The 23,203-nt window shown below is 39.7% G+C and overlaps 3 protein-coding genes across 3 annotated transcripts; 1 reads left to right on the forward strand and 2 right to left on the reverse strand.

Moving 5' to 3' along the window:
* Positions 1-16: 16 nt before the first annotated feature.
* On the forward strand, positions 17-8,799 carry LOC136441465 (proteasome subunit beta type-7-like). The gene is made up of 8 exons (XM_066437754.1): positions 17-149; positions 1,336-1,417; positions 1,658-1,755; positions 2,244-2,384; positions 6,997-7,112; positions 7,398-7,456; positions 7,807-7,958; positions 8,302-8,799. The coding sequence occupies exons 1-8, from the start codon at positions 43-45 to the stop codon at positions 8,414-8,416; spliced, it is 870 nt and encodes a 289-aa protein (XP_066293851.1). The 5' UTR covers positions 17-42; the 3' UTR covers positions 8,417-8,799.
* On the reverse strand, positions 2,531-6,681 carry LOC136441462 (toll-like receptor 13). Its single transcript, XM_066437749.1, has 2 exons — positions 6,360-6,681; positions 2,531-5,820 (listed from the first exon to the last, which is right to left on the reverse strand). Exon 2 carries the CDS (start codon positions 5,760-5,762, stop codon positions 2,853-2,855), a length of 2,910 nt encoding a protein of 969 aa, XP_066293846.1. The 5' UTR covers positions 5,763-5,820; positions 6,360-6,681; the 3' UTR covers positions 2,531-2,852.
* Positions 8,800-9,891: 1,092 nt separating the features above from the next.
* On the reverse strand, positions 9,892-23,190 carry LOC136441464 (serine/threonine-protein kinase Nek7-like). Its single transcript, XM_066437753.1, has 9 exons — positions 22,782-23,190; positions 17,751-17,975; positions 16,558-16,620; positions 15,050-15,160; positions 14,099-14,207; positions 13,693-13,800; positions 13,208-13,302; positions 12,516-12,629; positions 9,892-11,605 (listed from the first exon to the last, which is right to left on the reverse strand). The coding sequence occupies exons 2-9, from the start codon at positions 17,931-17,933 to the stop codon at positions 11,474-11,476; spliced, it is 915 nt and encodes a 304-aa protein (XP_066293850.1). The 5' UTR covers positions 17,934-17,975; positions 22,782-23,190; the 3' UTR covers positions 9,892-11,473.
* Positions 23,191-23,203: the final 13 nt, after the last annotated feature.

The raw sequence follows: 23,203 nt of genomic DNA on the forward strand, positions 1-23,203 counted from the left end.
ATATCAAACCTTTGTGGTGTACACGATTTCTGCCCCTATTCTATGAATGAACTGTTCCATCTTCCCACAAAACGCTCCAACATGGCGACGGTAAACTCTGCCTACGCCGAACCCTCTCTTGGCGGCTTCAGTTTTGAGAACTGCAAGAGGTAAGGACACGTTTTGCCATCAGCAAATGATACTGGAGAATCTAACAACAACGATAGTAAAATCGGCTAGTCTCTATCTTGAAGAGAAATGGTGTAGATGGCATCCGAAACCGTGCTCTTTCACGGCACATGAGCAAGCACTTTTGTCATGTGCCCCCCTCCCCCATACATGTATGATTTTTTTGTGTCCACTTTTGATTTTGTTACCTGCATGATAATGTCCTCCATATAAGATCTTCGGGGATATTGATGTTTTCGTTATCACAGTGGAAAGGTTTAGGACAAGTACAAGCTGTTGTTAAAATTTCAACAGCAAATAAATAATATAAATTATAAGTGTATTTTCAGACTGTTTGGAAATGTATTTTTTGTGAGTCAGTATTTTTACTGTAGTCTATCACCCTCGCATGAGACATATGGTCCCAAGTAGAGCTGTGTACCTAAACAAATTTTAGGTACAGATACAGGTACAGGTACACGGGTTAAGGTACAGGTCCGGACCCGAACCTGTACCTAAACTACTTGTTCGGAAAATGCTAGATTTTCAATAAGGACAAAAGCATGTTTGAACTGGTAAAAACATAATATTTGATTGTGCTAGGTATTATTTTTATGAGAACACAGACGAAAATGTGACTCCAGCCATGCAAATGTGTTTGCTGTGCTTTAGAGTGGCTTTAGAGCACTGCCACAGTAATTTCATAGTAATTTTATCTGTCAAAGTGGCCATCCCCTGAGTCAGGTCCAGTACCCATACAGCAGGGTCAGGTATTTTGGACCTGTACCTAATTGATTGTACCCGGTACTGTATCGGTACACTACCGGTACACAGCTCTAGTCCCAAGTCACAACTTTGTAAATTAAGTGCGGGCAAGATCCTTGAAAATAATTTCACTTGCCAGAAATGCTTTTCCTCTGCCCAGAGAAATCAGACTGGGAGCTGTTGTCAAATTCTTAGAGAAATTATATATCTGTGACTGTGAGTGCACATGTATCAGTGTTTAAACTGCTATGTGTCATCTGTGTCATTTCTAGTTGAGATTCAATTTTAGCTAGAATGCCATTTTATGTTGTGTGTTAAACTGTATATACAGTATTTAGATATACTTGCATATGTGCACATATGGTGACCATCATCTTGCTGATTTATTGATATTGATATTCATCTGACCTGTTTCCCATGTAGAAATGCCTACATGGAGACTAAGGGTATCAAGATGCCCACAGCCAGAAAGACTGGAACAACAATTGCTGGCATCATCTTCAAGGTACACACAACTTTTTGTCACATGACATGATGCATCTGTCTTGTTTTCCTTTCAAGCAAAGTACTGCTAACTTGACTTGAGATTAACATTTGACTAATCATTTATAATAAAGAAAGCCTGTTAGGTATAAGATTTTGTCATCAGTGAATTACATCGGATCTTAGTTTTGAGTTCGAAGCCTTAAGTGATGATACTGGTGTGTGCCATTATGTGTGTATTTAATGCTGGTGCTAATTGCAGGACGGTGTAATTCTGGGTGCAGACACTAGGGCCACAGAAGACACCATCGTAGCAGACAAGAACTGTTCCAAAATCCACTACATCGCGCCTAACATATAGTAAGTATACACCCCACACAGGACATATTTGCATTTAGAATTAAACTTTTAAAGATACATTTTTATGATTAAAAAATAAGGGTACATGTATGATGTAGGTACCTATTGTGCGTGTAGGTGTAGTTGTTACACTGCATAAACATGGAGATTGCAGAAAGAAATATTAAACAACTTGTAATTTGGCAAGCTCAAAATAACCAGCTCTATATTATGAATCATATATTGCAAAAAGTTGAAACAAAGTGTCTGCATTTTGTGCCCGGCCTTTGAAATTAAACACCTGTGAAATTAAACACCTGTATATAATATCTTTAGCTGCTGTGTTGCTGGTACACGTATGTAGAGCAACTTGTATTTTTGCGAGCCCCAAGAATACAGGCTGCGTACTATAAATCATATATTACGGAAAACAGACATTAAGTATTTTGAGCCCTGTCTTTTTTCTGTATCCACGAATGTGAATGTTAACACCTTCTGAATGTTTCCAGCTGCTGCGGAGCCGGTACAGCTGCTGACACCGAGATGACGACACAGATGATCTCCTCTAACCTGGAGCTGCACCGTCTGTCCACTGGCCGCGAGGGGCGCGTCTGCACAGCCAACAGGATGCTCAAACAGTTCCTCTTCAGGTAAAATAGCTTCAGCTTTGTTTGTGTCTGTCTTATTCATCATTGTGGACAAAAACAGGCAAGATCTTTCAATATTGCTGAAGGCCAGTAATATGCTAAACAGGTCCAATTCAGCCGTTCAGGTAAAACTAAAACACACCTTGTACTTCAAGCTTTGTTTCTTTACTTCTTATTCATCATTGTGTAAAAAAACAGGCCAGATCTTTCAAATTCACTGAAAGGCAGCAATACACTTAAACAGTTAGAGAAACAGAAAAAGTTTAACATTTGAATCTTCCCCCTATAAAATGTTTATGATAATGCCGTAGTACATTTTGGCAGATCACAAGTTATGTCCTGATTCACCAACCATTTACACATATTCGTACATGATTTGATTCTTCATAAAGGAGCCTTAAGAATTATTTTCTGTCTCGACGGTCCTTATCTACTCTTAGTTCAGAGAGAATAGCAATTTTACATTTCCTGTCACACCTCCACCAATGCCATGAAGCCATGCTGGTCAGGCTCAGAGTCCTTATCGTCAGGCTGCTGATCTAATGGCTGTCCTAACGCAGCTCTCAGCCTCCTCCAGAACAGGGGGCGTTCCCTCGGGTCCCCCGGCCACTCCAGGTACGTGTCCCTGTCCACAACGGCCTGCAGGTGGCGGTACTGTCGTACCAGGTGGCGCGGGATGTCCTCCAGGAACACCAGGATGAGACGTATCCCCCCTCCCTCCTCCACCATGGTGTGTTGGGCCAGCTGGAACTCAAACTGACACCAACGGCTGCGCAGGAAGCTCCTGGTGATGACACAGACAATCTTCCTGCTGCTGTCCACGGCTGTACGGATGTTCGTGATGATTGGAACGCCAGCTTGGAAGTCTCGCTGGTGAAGACACAGTCGGTAGTTTGGGCAGTTCTCGGAACATTCTAGATTCCGGCAAAGGTCCCGCTCAACCCATCGCCTGTCTTCGTTGTGATGAGCGATGAAGGCGTCGAAGACGAACCTATGATCGTTGTCACAGACTTGCACCACCCTGTCCCTGTGCCTTATCCTAAACCACAGGTCACGTAACTTCCAGGTGTAGTAGTTAACACAGAAGGTGGTCATCACAAAGACGAAGATCCCTAAGGAAGAAAGTAAGCTGGCCAGCCATAAGTTTGGCATAAAGACGTATTCACACTGGGAAGGGAGGATTTGTAAAGACTTCCCTTGGTCCTTAGGGGGTGCAGCACATTTGAAGGAGCTTGTGTTCCACCCTACAACCTTCTTTGGTTGGCTGTTTGCTTTGAAAACAAGCCATAGCAGATCACAGTCACAGAATAAAGGATTGTCCTGTATATCCATTTTCCATACACGATCTAAGACTTCTTTGAAGACAGTTTCATCCAAGAAGGTTATCTCATTTTTCTGCAGCTGTAAAACTCTTAGGTTATCTAAACCGTTGAAAGCTTTCTTCCCAAATGTCTTGATTTGGTTAAGGCTTAGGTCCAGTTCGGTTAAGTTGTGTAGACCCATGAAGGCATTGTCAGGGATTGTTGTGATGCTGTACCCTTTCAGGTTCAGTTTTGTCATCTGTTTTAAGCCGTAGAAAGCATACGATTCGACCACCACAATCACATTATGTTGTAGCTTTATTTCCTCCAATGCTGACAGCCCATCAAATGCCCAGGACGTCAGATTAGTAAGTCTGTTATCCGCCAGATTTAGCCGCTTTAGCATTGCGAGTTCAGAGAAAGCTTCCTTCTCTATTTTTCTGATCCAGTTATGAGCGAGAGTCAGGTGTGTTAGGCTCTCCAGTCTGCTGAAGGCGCCTGTTTTGATAGACGTGAAGTTGTTTCTTTCCAAGTCCAGGTGTCGTAAGTTAGGAAGACCCTGTAAGCCTGCCACTGTGATGAGATGGTTCGACGTCAAGATAAGAAACTGAAGGCTTTCAAGATCTTTGAAGGCTGTATCTTCAATGAGGAAGATGTCATTGTTCTGTAGGTTCAGCCAAACCAGATTCTTTAGACCGTGAAAGTAGTGTGACTTGACTGCTATGAGGCTGTTGTAGCCCAGTCCTAGATGTGTGAGTGATGACAAACCATCAAACACATGCCCGGGGAAGTCTGCTAGGCTATTTTCTCCCAACTCTAGCCTTTCTAAGAATTCCAAGCCAGTAAAGGTGTATGGTTCAACTGAGCTGACGGAATAATCTTCCAAGTTGAGTTGTGTCAGACTTGGCAGGTTGAGGAAACCTCCTCCCATAAGTCTGCTTGATTTAATTGAAGGGTTCCAGTCATAAAGAAGACTCACTGTCAGGTGTTTTAGAGAAGGAAGTGAAGGAAACGTATCACTACTGATGATGTCTAAATCAGGGCTTCCTCCCAGTGTCAGCTCTTCAATCTGCAGTCCGACCAGTTTATCTTTCAGCTGGGAAAACAGGATGGGATTGGACTGCAGTTTTAAAGACTTGAGGTTTGCAAAAGACGCCAGCAGCCCTTGGTCGATGTGACTGATAGAGTTTCGCTCTAACTGAAGGGTTTGCAGTGGAGTGAATAACAGTGGCGCAAAATCATTTGTAGTCAGGTTTGTTAGCTCATTCCTGGACAAGTCCAGAGTTTGGAGGAGGGAGAAGTTTTGAAACACTAATGGAAAGCGGGCGAAAGACAGCAAGTTTTCAGACAAGTCAAGAGATGTCAGCTTCACCACTGGTGACCAAAGTTTATCAACTTGTAGGATGCCGTTGGTAAGATAATTGTTAGAGAGATCCAAGTGTACTAATTCTTTGAGCGGGGAGAAGGTTGCTTCGTTGATGTTTGAAATGAGATTGTCCCTAAGATTGAGACTCTGTAGCTTGTCCAGTCCATGAAAGGAGTTCTCTTGTACGTCAACAATGTCATTCCCTCCCAGGTTCAATGAAGTCAGGTTTCCCAAGCCTTTAAAACTTGTCATATTCCCCAGCATGACTGGATCATCCCATTTCCAGTTGACGGATATCTCAAGGTGTTCCAGAGAAGGTAGAAAATCCACTAATTGAGGCAGCAGAGAAACATGGATTTTGTTTCCAGACACGTTTAGTGTTTTTAAGTTGGCTAGTGGAGCGAACGTTGCGTTTTCGATGTGTTCAATCTTGTTCCACCTCAGATCCAAGTACTGAAGGTTGACCAATGTCTTAAAGTCTTCTTGCTGTAGCTCTGTGATGCTGTTGTCATGTAGGTCTAGATGAACAGTAGATGGGGGAATACTGTCTGGCACTTTGCTGAGTTGTAGTTTGGTACATGTAATGTGCAGGGTGGTCCACTCTTGACACCGATAAGGGTTTGCTACGTGGTCACCCTTGACCGACAGTAGAAACAAGCACAGACACAGTAAACTGTAGACACAAGTTAATGTTGACTTGTGTGGGTTTTCCATTGTTACTTGTTATATGAGGTTGTGTTGTCTATTTTCCTTCCTTATGATTGAGATGAATCTGAAAGAGCACAGAAGGTACACATTACGATGATGGAATGTGGCACATACATGTACAAGTACTACATGTAGTATTGTACAGGGCACTTCCAACTTTCCTCTTAGATTTGGTTTCTATGAACTTTATTCCTGTTTCTGTGGTTTTCTTTGAGCTCTTATGAGCATAAGTTGAATTTGGTTGTGTATTTATATATGTTGACTACATGTGGTATTGCTTTTTTGTTTCCCTTTCCTTGATATCCATTGTTGTGAAACCAGTCAACCAAAGCATTGAGGGGATTCAAAGTACATGACATTGTGGTATACAAACAAAGGAAGGATAGCAGACAATATCATTACTGATACATGTAAGAAACACACATAAAGATTATCATACCTTCAGGGACAGGATACATTTGTACATATACAATGTATATCCAGGTTAACTCATTTAAAGGTACATTTGTTTATAAAAAAATTGCCTTCAGTAGAGTCCCAGATTGTTACTCAGTTCTGCTTTCTATAGCTTTGAATAGCCTGTTAAACTGAAAATGTTCTTACCTGGATGATATACAAGTCTTTATGGCTGGCAGTTTTCTCTCTCTGTGGCAGAAGTTGAACTCTTGATGCTTCTAGGACTGTACTACTGTAACAGTCACCGGTTGTTTTTGGTTATTTGAATGATAAATTGAACTGTGTAGAGCTTACAAGTTAGTGTATACCTTAATGTAATGCTAGAAACTGAAAGAGGAACAAGCATAGTGGGAGTGTTCATTGTATGACTCATGAATGTTGACCTCAGGTGAGACACAAAGGGCTCTGTGTACATGTGTGTACTGGTGCGTACAGGGGGGTGGAAGTAACTTGGCCTGTTGTTCTCAGGGAGCCAAAAAACTTCCCTTTTATGTCACTAAAACTTCCTTTTTTTGTAATTTAATTTGGTAACTGCTTGGACCATATAAATCCAGATTGCTATGAATAAATTGATATGTTTGGAAAATTTTCTCACAATGTTCTCTCCCTTCTGAAAATATACTGTGAACTTCGACTCTTGGATACAAATTATACATGTATGTAACATGTTACTGACTGTGACTGTTGTATTGTGTGTTGTGTTTACTAAGTACCAGGGGCTACTTTTACATGTATGTTATAGGTATAACACATGTGACTAACTGTTATATTCTGTGTTATGCAGGTACCAGGGTTATATCAGTGCTGCTCTGGTGCTGGGAGGAGTGGACTACACTGGACCTCATCTGTACACTGTGCACCCACATGGGTCTACTGACAAGCTGCCCTATGTCAGCATGGGTGAGTTGATTTAGGTTTATACAGGTACTATTGGCACATCTGTACACTGTCCACCCACATGGGTCCACTGACAAGCTGCTCTAGTATACACTTGTATATGTTTGTGTCAAATGTAATAATGAAAAATTGCCGTCAGTAAACATTGACACGTTATTGCAACCAAAGCTTCATACTGTTTATTGCATGGACATGTGCTGTCAACAAATCTGTAGGACAATTGAAAAAGTTTTCAAAATTGTACTTTCGCACTCCCAGAAGCCCCACTAATGCTAATTGTTCTCCCAGGTTCTGGATCCCTGGCTGCCATGGCTACGTTTGAAGACAGGTTCAAGCCAGACATGGAGGTGAGATATTTGTTTTTACTGATATGATGGTGCATGTAACTGTTGCTTAGATCCTGGACTAAGTTTTTGATTGCAATCCTTGTCCTATGAACTTTTCCTACATGTAGAATATGCACATTATGCATGTGCTGTTAGTCTTGGCAGCCAATGTTGTATCTACCAAGGCAAGGTTTTTGAAGTAACAGCTAATGATGCAGGCATCTAGCAGTAACTTGTCCTACTGTACATAATATGTACTACATATTCTAAATGCTGTAGTGATTGAACTCAAGCTGAATACTTGAAGCTATCTAATAAACATATATATTACTTCCATGTTTTATGAAAATGTTGTCTCCATCGTACCGTAGCTGGAGGAAGCTAAGAAACTTGTCCGTGACGCCATCGCCGCTGGCATCTTCAACGACCTGGGGTCAGGGTCAAACGTTGACCTCTGTGTCATCACCAAGGGCAAGGTGGACTACATCCGCCCTCATGAGATCGCCAACGAGAAGGGAGTCAGGTCAGTTTCTTTTTGTGGTTTTGTTTAACTTACAGATTTATCTTTTAATCTGTTTGGTGCTGAGGAGATTTTTGGCTCCTTGGTCCATGGCAGGGGCTCTAGTATAGCAGCATGTTTAGTAATTGTCCTTGTGCTCTGGGATGAAGCAAAGAAAAGCACATTTTTGTACTTTTACTTTGTACTTTTGTGATTTTACACATCAAAGTTAAGGATCACACCGAACATGTATGTAACGGTTATTTTTAGAGTCATTGCATGAAGGTATGATTTTGAAGATAACAAAAATGTATTTTTGCACTTTCGATAGAATGAAACTAACTAATGTTTTGAATACATTTTCCAGGCAAGGGAACTACAAGTACAAGCGTGGCACCACAGCAGTGCTGACTAAGAGTGTACGCAGTCTACCCATCGATATTGAAACAACTGTTACTGGAGAAGCAATGGACACGTCGTAAACTCATAATCTGTAAGAAGAAGTGTTAAACTGCATAACACAAAACTGTTGTTTCCATGTGTTTAGTATTTGGGAAATATGATGTATAAGAAGGAAATCACATTAAAATATCCTGTTAGACTAGACGGGGCAAATTTGTCTGTAGCGGTGGAGTCTTTTCCCATTGGTTACAGTAACAATTGTACGAAGATAAACATTTTTTCACTCCTTTTTGTCGGACATAGACGTAAACTCTGCACCAGATACATGACTGTAGTGAGATTGTTGGAAGCTACAACTTTCACAGCTTTCCTATAGAATCACTTTGGAGCATTCTGTGAGCTGGGGAAAAAATGTATGAGATACTGGAATATTCAAGGAATATTACATTTTGTCATGACCATGGTTTGAACCCCGTCCTTCCAAATACACTACACTCTACCCCTAGGCCATTGCATCGGTCATCGGACATATACAATGTAAGGTAAACTACAAGAACACGTTGAACAGAAGTCAATTTCCAAGCTTTATTGTACCCACACCTGTGGGTACTTCACACATATTGCAAAGCTGTACACACATCATTACCAAATACATCAACACGTTTCACATCCAAAAACAAACTTGTGACTAAAGGTTCCTAAAAGACAATATGGTCGACAAAACAAGGCAGCACACAGAAAATAAAAACCTACCCATCCAGTCTGTGGGATACAAAATGATTTCTAGCAACATTTACGTCTTGCAATTGTCTACGTAACAAAAGTGCGTTACATAAAACACTCAAATGCCATATGAATGTACTTAAGTGAATTTGTTACATACTGAGCCTCCACAACAAAAACTAGGTGGCAACATACATTGAAAGTACCACCTGGCAAGTGACATAATATGACAACAGAGTTTTTCATTCATACCTTGGTATGACCTCTTTTTGTATGCAATATGCTATGAGTTACACAATGTCATGTACAAACAATGTAGTTCAGCTCAGTCTTTGTGAGATGCCCTTCTAGCTACACAACTGGTATTTTTACCCCATACATGTACATATACATGTACCCCACCTCTGCTTAGTGACATACATGTAGACAGTGACATACACACAATTTTGGTTTATCCTTTCCCTTGGAATTACATTTGTAAACTCCAACACTACCACATACCAGTATTGTTACATACTATATACCGATGCTACGTACATTGTAATGAGATACTGTACGACATTAGGCTGCAGTAATACAAGAAATACTGATTTTGAATTTGTCCCCCAGTTTATGAAAATTTTTGCAAGAAGACTGAAGGAACCAAAAACATTTACATTCTACTTGGAACATACTGATAGAAGTCAATATTTACCATGATAAAAGTTACACAAGCAGAATGGAGTTCCACAAAAACAAAATTCTACCGAAGAACACAACAGCTCACTCTGGAAGCTATCAGTACATATCTTACCCTTGACAAAAGAAAAAAAATACACCCAAGATAAACTAAAACAATTACGGATACATGCTGTATCCACTAGTGTATAATTGCACACGCACAGACAATTTCTATCTAAAAAGTCATCTTGTTACATTTCAGGTAGGAAATCTTAAATTATTAAGTCACAGTTCAAGATATACATACAATAATATTTCACTCATTTCTGTAGTCTCTGATCACCAGAAAATTTACAGTCTTAAAATCGAGGACTTCTTTTTCAAAATATTCCTTTAGTGCTCATAATATGTACAGTATAGGAGGCCAGTATAAGCTATAATAACACTACAGATTCAAATCCATTCTATCTGGACCCCATCGCTATTCAAATGTTCTAGCAGCAATCTTACAGTTGGACCAATCAGAGAAGTGCAGAGGTACTATATTTTGGCCAACACCTCGAAGGTGGAGCCTTTTTGTGTTACTTAATGGCTGCAACTTTGTGTGTACAGTAAATATTGTGGTCATTTATACAACGTGTACACAGCAAGAAATGATTCAAAGTTTGTGATCTTGCAAATGGAGAAGGCTTTTTTTCATCATCCTGAGTTTTTTCTTTCCTTTTTAAACATCGCTTTCCTATGTTGAGATCAAGTTTTCCAGATATCAATATGCTGTGACAGCAAAAGCTTTTCCCTGCACACATTCGATATACTTCTGTCTGGTGAGAAGTTTTTTTTTTCTCTTCAAATGTCCTCGTATGCCGGAATTCAACAATGCAGTTTGTCATTCGTACAAACATCAAGAAGTCTGAGAGGAGCCTGTCTACAATTGACAATCGTATATGATTCTTGGCTCATCCTTAGAATCCAAATCTTTCCGCTGTATCCAAATTCAAAGTCCCTCAGTTTTTTCTACAATCTTTTTCCTCCATCAGGAAGAGAAATGCGTTTGAAAAGACAGATTTTCCCCTCACATTTCATATGTTTTGTCCTGATGTCTATAAGTACTTGAGTGAATATACCATACCTTGTTTGTACAACACTGTTGTTCCAACTATTTCTCTATACAACACTGGAAGTGGTCTACTTGTATTCAATATGCATTAAAAACTGGCAAAAAACTGTGGCTGAAATTGTTGAAAGAATGTTGGTGGGTTCTTGAAAAAATGCAGAGAAGAGTTACTGAGATTGACCTCTTCCACTTTTCATAGCTCAATCTTCTTGTCATTCAGTGTAAAATAGCGAAGGCACTTTGCTAGCCTTTCTGAGGCACTCTGATTCTATGTAAGGAATTTCTTTCCTTTTCTTTAGAAAAAGCAGTTTTATTTGTCAGCAAAGAAAGCTCTTTTTCAGTAAAGATTTTATACAAGTCTACATAGCCTTCTTTTGATGTGGACCGACAATTTCCAATCCATAACTCTAAGATTTTTAGAAAAACCGTGCAAACAGTGTCTACTGGATAAGTCCAGAATATATCCACCTTTTACAGTAAAATCTTCTAGTCCTGTACTAACACTGTGGAGAGAATCATGCAAGTTCAACTTTCAAGCCATCTCACCGGCCCAGTGCAAAAGTACAATGATTTTTAGAATCATCAGCAAAAAGTGTGAAGTTTGAACACACAATAGCACACAGGTCCTGGTGCCTGTCCCTCACTGCTGCTGTTGCTGCTGCTGGGCCTGGATATTTGCGGAGTGCATGGTCCGCGCCACCTCGTGCACGTAGTTGATGTCCGGCCGCTTGTCCGGGTCGGGGTTGATGCAGATGTTCACCAGATGCCGCAGCTGGAAGACAGAGCACCTGTTAGTACCGGGACAGCTACACCTGTTAGTATTGGTAAAGCTACACCTGTTAGCACCTGTATAGCTACAGCTGTTAGCACCTGTACAGCTGTTAGCACCTGTGCAGCTACACCTGTCAGCACCTGTACAACATACTACACCTGTTAGTACCGGTACTGCAACATGTACACCTGTTAGCACCTGTAAAGCTACAGCACAAGATTTACTTTACACCTGTTGGTGCATTTCCGAGACAGCGTACAGCATATCATGCACTAATGACAACACACTTCACTGCAAAGAGACTCCCTCCTATATCTGTACACAACTTAAGTTAAAGCTTATAGATTAGAAAAAAAAAATGAAATAGCATGATGTATGGGAAAAAGCTAGTTGCTAATAGATTACCTAACAGCTCTAGAAGGATTGAAAAGGTGGAGCTGAAAAAACGCCTAACATAATGGCTAACATAATGGAAAAACATACCAAAGAAGGGAGAAAGATACCAATGTATTACACTACAGTGTTCTCGCCAGAATTTTTTCACAGCATAGGGGTCAGATACAGAAGGCCAACTTAACGCGGTGCAAGTCACGCGCGGAGTGACCAGAGTAGGGAGTCTGGCATGTTCTCCCGGAAAATTTGTAAATTCATAACCCAATGAGACATTATTTCATGTATTTTGAGGGATAAATTTTGTGAAGTAGAGTTTTTCCTCTGTCACAGCCTCATTCTAAAGCCAAATATGAACTTTTTATAAGATCTATGAAGGGTCACAAGGTTTGTCCCAGAAAGAAACACCCCTATGCTGGTTAAAACACAGCATAGGGGTCCAGACCACAGCATAGGGGGTCCAAATCACAGCATAGGGGGCCCCTATGCTGAAAAGGCCTGGCGAGAACACTGCACTAACCTCGTCCGAGTAGTGCTCAGAAGGGAGGGGCGGGTAGTCACACTGCTCGATCTTCTTACACAGGGAGTACAGGTTCATCTTGTCTCCGTAGAACGGGCTCTGTAGAGCCGCCATCTGTAAAAACAGTTACATTTTAACCTAAATACCCGTTTAGCATTGCATATATCTGGATAGGAAGTTAGGCAGCAGTATAAAGGTTAACATGAAGGCAATCCTGTCATTTGCCAAAAATAGTTACTCAAGCAACTGGATAAAATTTTGAAACAGTCAGATGTTTCAAATTTTATCCAGTTGCTTCATGAATAACTATTTTTGGCATTTATTATTACCTGGATGTCTAACCTTCATCAGTGAATCCTGTCATTCTACTTTAGGCCATGTTTTATCTGCTTTTAAAGCAAGAGTAAAAAGGCGCACAAATGATTTTAAAAGCTAAGTCCGCAACTGAAAGCTATCAGAACAAGATGGCAATGCTCACGGACCCAAGGGTGAATCAAAACAGGTTTTGCTGACACAAACCTGTAATAAAGGCTGACTTTCAGTGGTTCAGGACCTATCTGGTTTTGAAGTTCAAAGTTTGAAGTTTGGGCTAACATCTCTGAAAGAAAGTTTTTTTTCTTGAACCAAGACAAGACAAATACATGTAGAAAACAAAGAAATGACTTAAGAAGAAATGAAAGTAAGATCCCCACCTCATACAGTAAGCAGCCCAGAGACCAGATATCAGACTTGAAGTTGTATCCGTTCTCGTGTATCCTCTCAGGTGACATGTAATATGGAGTACCAACTGTGGGGAGGACACAATGTAACATTAATTGCAAATAACATTTCTTACAGCTTGTAACATTGCAGGCAATGTAAAAAGGATGTTGAGCCCAGCAAATTATCTTTCTTTCACAGCCAGAATATGAATGGCTAAGTTCTATTCATGGACAGACGGAGACTTGTATCATACACAGATACACTCAGCGGGGGCATTCTCACGAGATAGGCTTTAAACAACACCTGCAGCTAGATGTGCAAAGGTTAGGCTTGACAGGCTGTTCAGTGTAATATAACCGGCTGCTGCTGCGCCACATGCCTGCTAATCTGGTGTGTTACGCTCCAGGGCAGTTATACCAATATATCTATACAGATATACAGACTTCCCCTGTGTACGCTTCCCCTGTGTACCCACCTAGTGAGTGAGCAGCAGTAGTTTTAGAGCTGAAGAACCTGCCCAGCCCCAAGTCTCCCAGCTTCACCACTCCAGTCGCTGTGATGAACACGTTTGCCGGCTTGATGTCTACAAACAGCAAACACAGTACGAATTCACAATTAGAAAAAAAGATGACATGGAACTGGAGGATGTTGAAAGTACAGTTTAGCTAATAGTTCCTTGCTGCCTGGCAAGCTGTAAGAAGAGGAGCAAGGGGCAAGCACCTTGCCCGAGCACTTATGTAGGCATCATTTTATTTGCTATGTTAAATAGTAAGGGCCGGGGACACTTCTATCATGTAAAGCTCACACAATCTTACAGATACTATACAGAAGAAGTAGGTAATATTTGTGGCAGTCATGTTCATTGTTGAGTTTGCCCTAACCTCTGTGCATGACCCTGCGTGAGTGCATGTGTTCCAGGGCGCTGCATAGCTGCACGAAGTACTTCCAGATCGTCCTCTCAGGGATCAGGCGCTTCTGTTTCTTGAAGTGCTGCAGTTAACGAGAAAGAAAGAAAATGCAGTTTTCCATCAAAATTGAGACAATATAATGTAATTACAATCACTGAAACGCACAATTCTGTCCAAGTGGTACATGTAGATACATGTATCTTCCATGCCTTCTTCAGCTTTTCACCAGACCCCAGGTAACTTTGTTCACAACACTGGCTCTCCGTAAAGAACGGAGCTCTGCAATATCATCCTCGTAACACAGCTCAATCATAATACCAGTAATTTACAGCATAACTAATGTGTTCAGTCCTCTTTTAGACAAATATTTTCAATAAAGCATGCTAGATCTGTTATTGTTTCACCCTTTTTTAATTCCCATACCATCACACCAAAAGCTCCTAGGATGACCAGAGGAACACACACACATTCAGGGCTCGAAATTCATTTTTGGAAATAGGTGCACTGGTGCACCCAACCAAAAAAATTTGGTGCACAGAAATAATTTTGGGTGCACCACAAAATAAAGTTGAATGTCAGCAAAACATATTTACAAAGTTTAACGCTCTTAAGCCAGTTAAGAACTTCAATCTGTAATTCTATAGCTAACTTCAAAATTTCAAACAAGTGATACATCAAAGAAAGTACAACTGTTATAAAAGGTTATTTTGCTTTTTTCTGATACTTACATTTCAAGAATATTCTGCATACTACTAGTGTACAATAGTATCTTTACCCTACAGCCTACAAAAATATCTAGGTGCACCAGTGCACCCACAGTCAAAAATTAGGTGCACAGCTCCAATTTTGGGTGCACACAGGTGCACATGCACCCACTATTTCGAGCCCTGGCATTATATCATTTATAACATGTAACACTTTTACCTTGATCATCCGTGAGAGGTCCCCAGCATCAGCCAGCTCAAGGACGATGTTCAGCTCATTGTCCTCGATGAAGGAGGCGTAGTACTGGATCACGTTAGGGTGGTTCAGTTGCTGTGGAAACAATGCAGGAATGAGTTACATACAGTTGAAAAAATTTGCTCCTCCACCAGACCATCCAGTAACACTGCTACAGCTAATTTCCTTATGAAGACGTTCTTGTGACTTTTGCTCATAGCTTTAAGTATGCATACTTTCGTCGCGGATGTCACATGTTGTGTTGTCTTTTTAAGTTGATGTTCTCGTGTACTGTACTACGGTGTGTTAAAGTAAGCACAATTCAGCTTGTATTTCAGGTTAATTTTGATGAACTGAATTGAAATTGAATCAAAGTAGGATAAAAGGCACCGTCCCTGAGGCCTTGCCAAAAATTGTGCCAGTAATGTGACTGTATAAAAAACTTGAACAGAGATGATTGGTCTATTCAAACAACAAAGCACTGTTTACAGGGAGTTGCAGATATCATGAAAATATGTGTAGAGGTTGTCATTTCAAATAGTCACAAAAGGTTTTTGCATATCCTTCCATCATTTCAAATTGTTTTCTAGTGGATTCCTAAGATCCACAAAACTAAAGGAAATGACTTGCAAAGAAATCAAAATTAATACCATATGAATTTATTCAACACAAAATGCTTTTATTAAGTTTTAGTCAATTTGGTGTAAACCAAATGTAAAGAAACACACAATACCAAGGGAAGGAACACATGCAGGTAACAGGGAGAGCAGGAGTCTAAGAAAGAGAAACTGTAAAGTTACCTGAAACAGCTACTAGTAGAGACAGCTACAAGACAGAGAAGAAAGAAAGGAGAGAGGGATATAAAAAGAGAAAGAAGTCGAGTTGAAAAGGCAGCTGTAGGTACAAGTATGAAGCAACAAGACTTATGAATTATATGTATGATACATATCTAAAGAGAGTGCATGAGGAATTTTTCTTAACTTAAGGAAATAAGTGTAAGAGGGGTTTTCATGTGGGAGAAGACGATGACCCGACTGTCCCCTTTTTAACAGTTTAAAAAAGAATGTCCCAAAGCTGAAAGTAGCATCTATAGAACAGGAGGTTACAAAAGGCAAATAACCTCCAGTGACCTTGTCTCATAATTGTTGTGTAACCTTCTGAGTTGACAATTGCATGTCTACCTGCACTAGAATGCATATTTTATTATCAGACTGTACATCTTGAAGTATTCACAGTATTGTTAAGTTTGCAGTTTTTATGATCATTTATCTACAACCAACTTATCTAACATCACGTCCATGAAACACTAAAGTAAGATGCTGTGAGCTATCCATTTGATGTTCAGTGGTACAAAATTTAGGTGCCAAGAATAACAATGAAGCTACTGTTGCTGTGTGATGTAATTCCTGTTTGGGGTCAATGACATGCAACCTACATGTAGATACAGCAGAAGTATAATTATAGTCTTTTGAAAGTGACTTTGAAGGCCATACCTTAAGCAGGTCTATTTCCTTGATACAGTCTTGTCTTGCCTTTGCATCCATCATCTCAAATATCTGTCAAACCAAAAAGAAATGATATCATGTTATATGCCATCCAATATACATGTAGCAGTAGTAATCATAAACCATTTAGTACGCACAAGTGAGAAATAAAGATGCTACAATAGTAAATAACTGAGCCACATTTTTTTTTAAACACGAAAAATCACAGGCAGGGAAACACTAGGTATTTTTGTATGATGCCATCATTGCATTTTATCTAGAACATTTTTGTATGAAATAAATAGACTTAGACTTAACAATTCAATATTTTCACAACTTAGGTTAGCATTTAGCTGAATTGTCTTCAACGATGCTACCATGATTCTTCCTTTCTATCACAAAATCATAATGGATAGACACAAATTACTGTAACTCATGATCAACTGTTACCTAGAACAATTAACTATTACATAGAATAATTACATGTATTTTCAGACACCAAAGTACATGTTAATTAAGCATCTTGAGTATTTAACAACAATTGATGCATCCTTTTGCACCACTGCTTCTATATATAGGTTTACCCCTTAGGGATAAACAAGACTTACAAGAGTGATCTACCTGTGAAAGGACAGACAAAATGTGATAAATCCAGCTTTACTCCGGACTTAAACACTGAAAGGAACTGGCTATTTTCAGATTATCAGATTCAAACTTTTCTTCCGCTTGGCAACGACTAAGTTAGTCAACCACCACCCTAAACATTAAGTCAAACCAACAGTTTCTGTTGTTTATTATGAGATGCACCATGGAAATAAAACTTCAAAGTTTCCTGAAGTTTATCCCACTTTCTATCTTTACATTTGTCTTGACCTAAGTTTGCTTGTGGAATTCTTTTCATTGTTTCAAGTCTCATCCATGTATTGTCCTATATAGTCTCACTAAAGACACTTTAATCCTACCACAAAGCCAAAACTTTAGCACCAGAAAAGAGAATAATGTGGTACCACATAGCTTTGTTGTTTGAATTAAACATTTTGTCAAGTTGGCAACAGTTCATAAATGTTTCTGTGATTATTGAAGAACACACTGTTACTGTGTCTGTACCTAACCCTCAGGTACCTAGCCTGCACCTGTCCCTGATGTTATGTTTAGGTACGTAGCCCTAGTTTCACCTGTGTACTATTGTCTCATAGTCTCACCTGTACTTTCTTGAGAGCCACATCCTTCCCGTTGACAAGGTTCTGCGCCCGGTATACCACGCTGAACTGTCCCCGCCCGATCTTCTTCTCGATGGTGAAGTTCCGTAGTGTGTTGTAAGGGTCGCTGTCCGACGTCTGTGTGACTTCCGGGGACATGGGCATGTCTACATCCATGGCTGCCATAGCTATTGGGTTGGGTACTCCGTTGTGCCTGAGTCAGGGCCCCTGGTACAAAATAAGGTAGGTTTACTAAACATTTAATCTTACAACTTCAGACTCTCGGAGAACATCTACCCTCCTCCCTAGCATGCTTAGCAATATCATGAACTGACTGACAATCAGAAAACAGCATTATAAGCCAAATAAAGCCCAACTCATAAGCTTACTAAGGTATATAGTATAGTGTCAACTGTCAAAATAGGTACTGTTCATCAAGTAAAAACACCTACACATATAGAGCACCCCTATTCATGCCTTACTAGTACTAGTATTATACCAGTATACCCTCACGCCTTACTACATGTAGTATACACACTTTTGTTGAAGGTAATTGCGGCTTCAGTGCCATCTGAAACCCTTACCACGACTAGAACACTAAACAGTAACGGGTTTCTCTTTCAGCCTGTTTGCTCGGACCATGTCCAGGATGGCTTTATCCTGTTGTTGCCATGGCAACACGAGCTAGCCCAACACGAAGCCAGCTCCACTCAACAAGAAAAGTATTCTACATGGTCACAAGTGGAACCAACCAATCAATATCTGTCTAACAGTCACATGAGCGGACATTTGTGTCTCATTGTAGCCAAAGAAGAACTTTTCATTGCTCAGTTTTGTATCTATACAAACTACATGTAGCTATTGAATATTTTCACTCATCCATGTCGTGGAATTGTTAGTGGAATTTCCAATATTGCTTTAGTATGTGTTGTACACAACACTGGTCATCCTGAATTGTGGAAGTCATTATCCAAATTTCAACATCCATTTTAATACTAATAATAGCATGTTTTTGAATGCACCATGATTAACTTGTTAGACTTATATTACAAAGACAAGATTGTACATCATATTCAAAAGAGCATACCTTTTCCTTTGTACTTCCCTCTAAGACAAAATATAGATATCTTAGATATTATGTTTTTATGAATTGTAAAAATATTTCCCCATATACACTTATGAATAGTGATATGATACAGCAAGTAACAGCACTCAAGTAGATTTTACCATTAGAAAGAATTTGCTGTGGATTGTTTGCACCATACAAGTTACATGTACATGTGATGTATGTAGCAACAAACAAGTTACCAAATCACAAAGACACTTTATGAAATCACCTGCTCTGAAAATGTCATTAACACTGCATCAAAACATGTCATTGACAATGTCTTGGAAAGTCCCTACCGACAGTCTTTGCAAGCTTCCTTTATATGTTTTCTATTCAGAACTGACAGGACAAAATAACACTCTTTTGTTGCAGAGCTATGCAGAGGTCACCTCTTTACAGAGCCAGCTGCATGTAGCACATTCTCCTGGGGATTAACTAGAGGTGCTTGACCTCTCAGCTAACAATTGTAACATTCTATAGAGAGATGGGGAGACTTTTAACAGGGAAACACAGTTCTCTACTCTTCTGTTATCACATGTACTAGTACTCAGAGGGGTTTTTGGTAGCACTGGTGAAGGTACATGTATCAACCCTTTCTATACATACGTGTAGTCTCAAAACGTTATATTCAGAGTATTACATATTTTGTGGGATACAAAACAAAATTTTTGTTAAGTCAGCTACCAACATCCTCGCTCCAACTACATGCTCTGATTGCTAAGTATGTAGGCGTCTTTCCAACAAAAAAAATTTCCTCCATCCTAGGAAAATTGGCGCCATAATCATCATGATTAACTCTAAGTAATAATCATTTTGCTCTCTCACTGACTTATGAAGATTTGCTGTTTTGACTGAATGGTCCACTGTTAAATGATGACATATGATACAGGTACCTAGATGTATGTGTGTGCACTTAGCTCGGTGCTCCAGGTGTGCACAGATCAACTTTTCATAATTACAACAGATATGAAGGGTTCTCCATTTGCCAGAATTTATCCCAGATCTTTTAGCTAAGTACACACATACACAGAGTAATGATACAGCTTTAAATTTGTTTCCGTCTTACTCATTCAGTCATTGTTTGGGAGCCTATGTTATCAACTTCTATTGTTCAATCTGTCATTTTAGTTTAAGCTTACGAAAATACATTTTCATCAATTTCATGTCATGAACTGATGAAGTTCAAATTTTTTGGACGGATGGGTGAAAGGTTGGTCCGTCTCAACAAGCAAATTTCCATCCTAGGATGGAGGGATGGGTCCTGCAGACAGCCCTGTATACAAGCAGGAATATTCTAATTTTGCACAGATTATAATAAATTCATAGAGTTGACATTTTCGCTTCTCCATTGTTCTCCCTGGACTAAACTGAACAGGAAATCCTGTTCCTGACACTTCCTCTCAGAGCCAGAACATGTTTTGTACACTGAAATATCTTACTCTCATTTCCTGAATAGAAAGGGTTAATTTGCATAATGGTGAACAGGTGTCTGCACTGACAATCCAGGCAACAACAACAAAAGAAGCATATCTACATTTATCATCATACTCTTAGAAAACCCACTGTTGCATCGTTCTGTAACAATCAAACGTCATACAAAGCAATATTTTAAGAGGCTACTGCACAATACTTGTAAAGCAGTTTGACACAAATCCACCTGGCATGGGTGGGTACAACTTTGGCTACATGCAAGATTTGAAGACATGTTACTTGACAAGTAACATGTCTTAAAATCTTGCATGTAGCCAGGCTAATCCAGTCAACAATGAATTTAGACATTTTTCTGTATGATTTATTAGCGACACAATAATGACACACATCAAAGAACACCTTTTGTAGACATTGGAAAATCTTCTTACTACTTCATCAATCAGTACATGCTAAGCTAACTTGCAAATATGCAATGTGAATTTTTGATAGAGTCAATAGCATCCCAAATACATCTGTACTATACAATGCCTGCATTATATATCTGAAATTAAGAATTCACAAGCAAATTATAACATATTAGCAGATGTACATTTTTACAGGTAGGTTTGGAACATTGTATAATGTGGTAGATCTAAGACATCTCATGGCTTAAAGATTTGGGTCAGGGCCATCTTCCTTTGTAGAAATTATACACATGTCCAGCTTTTACTTGCAAAACAGGTTGGAGAGGGCAGGAATTAATGAGGACTCCTGCTGTGCACACCAGGAAGTCGTGCTGATCATTGTCTTTAAATCTATTTGTCCCAACTACTAGTATATTTAGGATGCTGAAACCATTCATATAACATCAGAAGAAAGAGGTAAGACCGTAGGAAAATTTTAGCTAGGCTGAAAACTTGCTCTGTGATTGCTGGCTTTGACGATTTATTCCTTTGACAAAAAGATAAGATGATATATGAGGATTGATGAATAAGAAACATGACTGTAAAACTTACAATGGGCCAATTTACCTTTGGAGCCATTGCCTTGCTGTTGCCATGGCAATAACTAAGATGGCTGACAGGGCCATTATCTTGCCCCTGTGTAATCAATGTGTAATGCTTGCACAAAGTTGCAAAATTGTTTGATGTGTAAATATTATAAAAAGCACCATAGTTTGAAGAGTGCTTAATCATGTATCTACTCAATTTCCTTGCTGTGTAAATGTAAAACATATTTTTGGTGATATGTGCGGCAGTAGTATCAGAGTGTCTAGTGACTTAGCAAGACAATTGTTTCATTAATAATTCAAGACTTCATTCAATATCTTCTGTCAAGTAACTTATGGGGAAGTGCTTTGTCACTTTGGTGTCCTTGTTTGTCCTTGGACTGAACTGGTCCCAGGACACCCCTGAGTGAGGACATTATTCTGTAGCATCAAAATGAGAGCACAATCCATTTTTACTAATAAAGAATTACCCCTGTGTAACAATGAATAAGGAAGATGTGGCACACATTAAAGCAGTTATGTCGGCTGACCGATACAAATACAGACTGATTCTACATCACTTATTCTAGCTGATATGAATGGAATACTGATCAGTCTTAATTCATTCAAGTGGGTGTGTACTGTGATGATTGAGGATGATTTGAAATGGCTTTTAAAATGACAAAACGTACGAGTACATTAATTGCGCGATTGACTAAGTGGCAGGACTTCATTTACATGAAAGATCTGGGGGGGGGAGTCCGCAGAAAATATTAGACTAAGTAGTATCAACGAATAATAATTCTATTACAACATAGGTTTCACAGTAAGATTATGGCAGAACAGACCTTTAGTATGCATTGATCATACAAGGTATTTTTTCAGAATGTTCATTATGTTGGTCTTTAAAAAACAATAAAAGTTGAGGTTTGACAAGTTACATTTACTCCTCTGATATGTTTCCAGGTGATTATTATGCAAGTTAGCAAATCATACCTACTATTAAAACATTCTTTTATAAACTGCCCTGATTTGCAGCACACCCTACCCTGGTGGTCTGCAAATGGTCAGAAACAGGTTTTGCATGAATAGAAAATGGAAGTTGTCTTAGAACTTGGAATAATTTCAAACAGCTAGCTGACAAGTTAGAATTTATTTCCTTGTAGGCATAGGCCATCACTACAAGTACAAAGCCTTTACTATTACCACCTTTAGCCATACATAACATTATGCATATGGCTATATACTTTACATGGTTACACAAAACCTTAAAGTGGTTATGCTATACTACTTTACATAATTTGTTGATGCTTCTGCTGCAGGTGTTTCACATAACACAAACATCCCTTAATGGCAGCAAGGCTCCAGCACCCACTTGTCTTCCTGTCTACGTGACCACATGCACTATTCAACGTATGACTCATAAGTCAAAGGTAGAGATCTAGCATAGCTAGAGCTTCTTAGGTGCCCCCCTCCCCCTTTTCTTGAGATGGTAGTTCAAGACAAGTTGTAGCTGTTTCGAGCTCACCTCGCTTTCAGTAGTAAAATATTCGTCTTGGGCAACGTTCTTCCTTCCGTCGTCACACTTACGACACCGTCCCGTCCGGGTACTTGAAGGGGTTGTTGACGGAAGGTTGGGTACCGCGGCGCAGGTATGAAGTCTTCCGGGCTAGCTTACCGGCTTCCACAGAACAAGTGTCTCCCTTCGTCCGAGTACCGGCTCGAAAAACGCCGTCACTTCGAATAATTATGCCTAATCGGGAGAAACTACCTGTTGAAATGATACAGACCTTCCCCCAGGAAAGCCAATAAATGAAACGGAGCACCAGGGGTGGAGGGAACCAGGGGAATGTAAGATACTACTGGAGCTTGAAGCTGGCGACAGCTTCTTTGAGTTGGAGACATTCACTGAAACGAAGATTCAAGACCACAGATGTAGTGGAAAACTTG

The sequence above is a fragment of the Branchiostoma lanceolatum genome, chromosome 9 (assembly GCF_035083965.1).
Source record: "Branchiostoma lanceolatum isolate klBraLanc5 chromosome 9, klBraLanc5.hap2, whole genome shotgun sequence".
NCBI lineage: Eukaryota > Metazoa > Chordata > Leptocardii > Amphioxiformes > Branchiostomatidae > Branchiostoma > Branchiostoma lanceolatum.

Coding starts and splice junctions, on each gene's coding strand:
- LOC136441465 (XM_066437754.1), top strand. CDS start 43: ATGAATGAACTGTTCCATCTTCCCACAAAACGCTCCAACATGGCGACG. Junction 150..1,335: donor AGTTTTGAGAACTGCAAGAG/GTAAGGACACGT, acceptor TTTCCCATGTAG/AAATGCCTACATGGAGACTA. Junction 2,385..6,996: donor CTCAAACAGTTCCTCTTCAG/GTAAAATAGCTT, acceptor TGTGTTATGCAG/GTACCAGGGTTATATCAGTG.
- LOC136441462 (XM_066437749.1), bottom strand. CDS start 5,762: ATGGAAAACCCACACAAGTCAACATTAACTTGTGTCTACAGTTTACTG.
- LOC136441464 (XM_066437753.1), bottom strand. CDS start 17,933: ATGGCAGCCATGGATGTAGACATGCCCATGTCCCCGGAAGTCACACAG. Junction 16,621..17,750: donor TGGCTCTCAAGAAAGTACAG/GTGAGACTATGA, acceptor TTGGTTTGACAG/ATATTTGAGATGATGGATGC. Junction 13,801..14,098: donor ACGCAGGGTCATGCACAGAG/GTTAGGGCAAAC, acceptor TGCTGTTTGTAG/ACATCAAGCCGGCAAACGTG.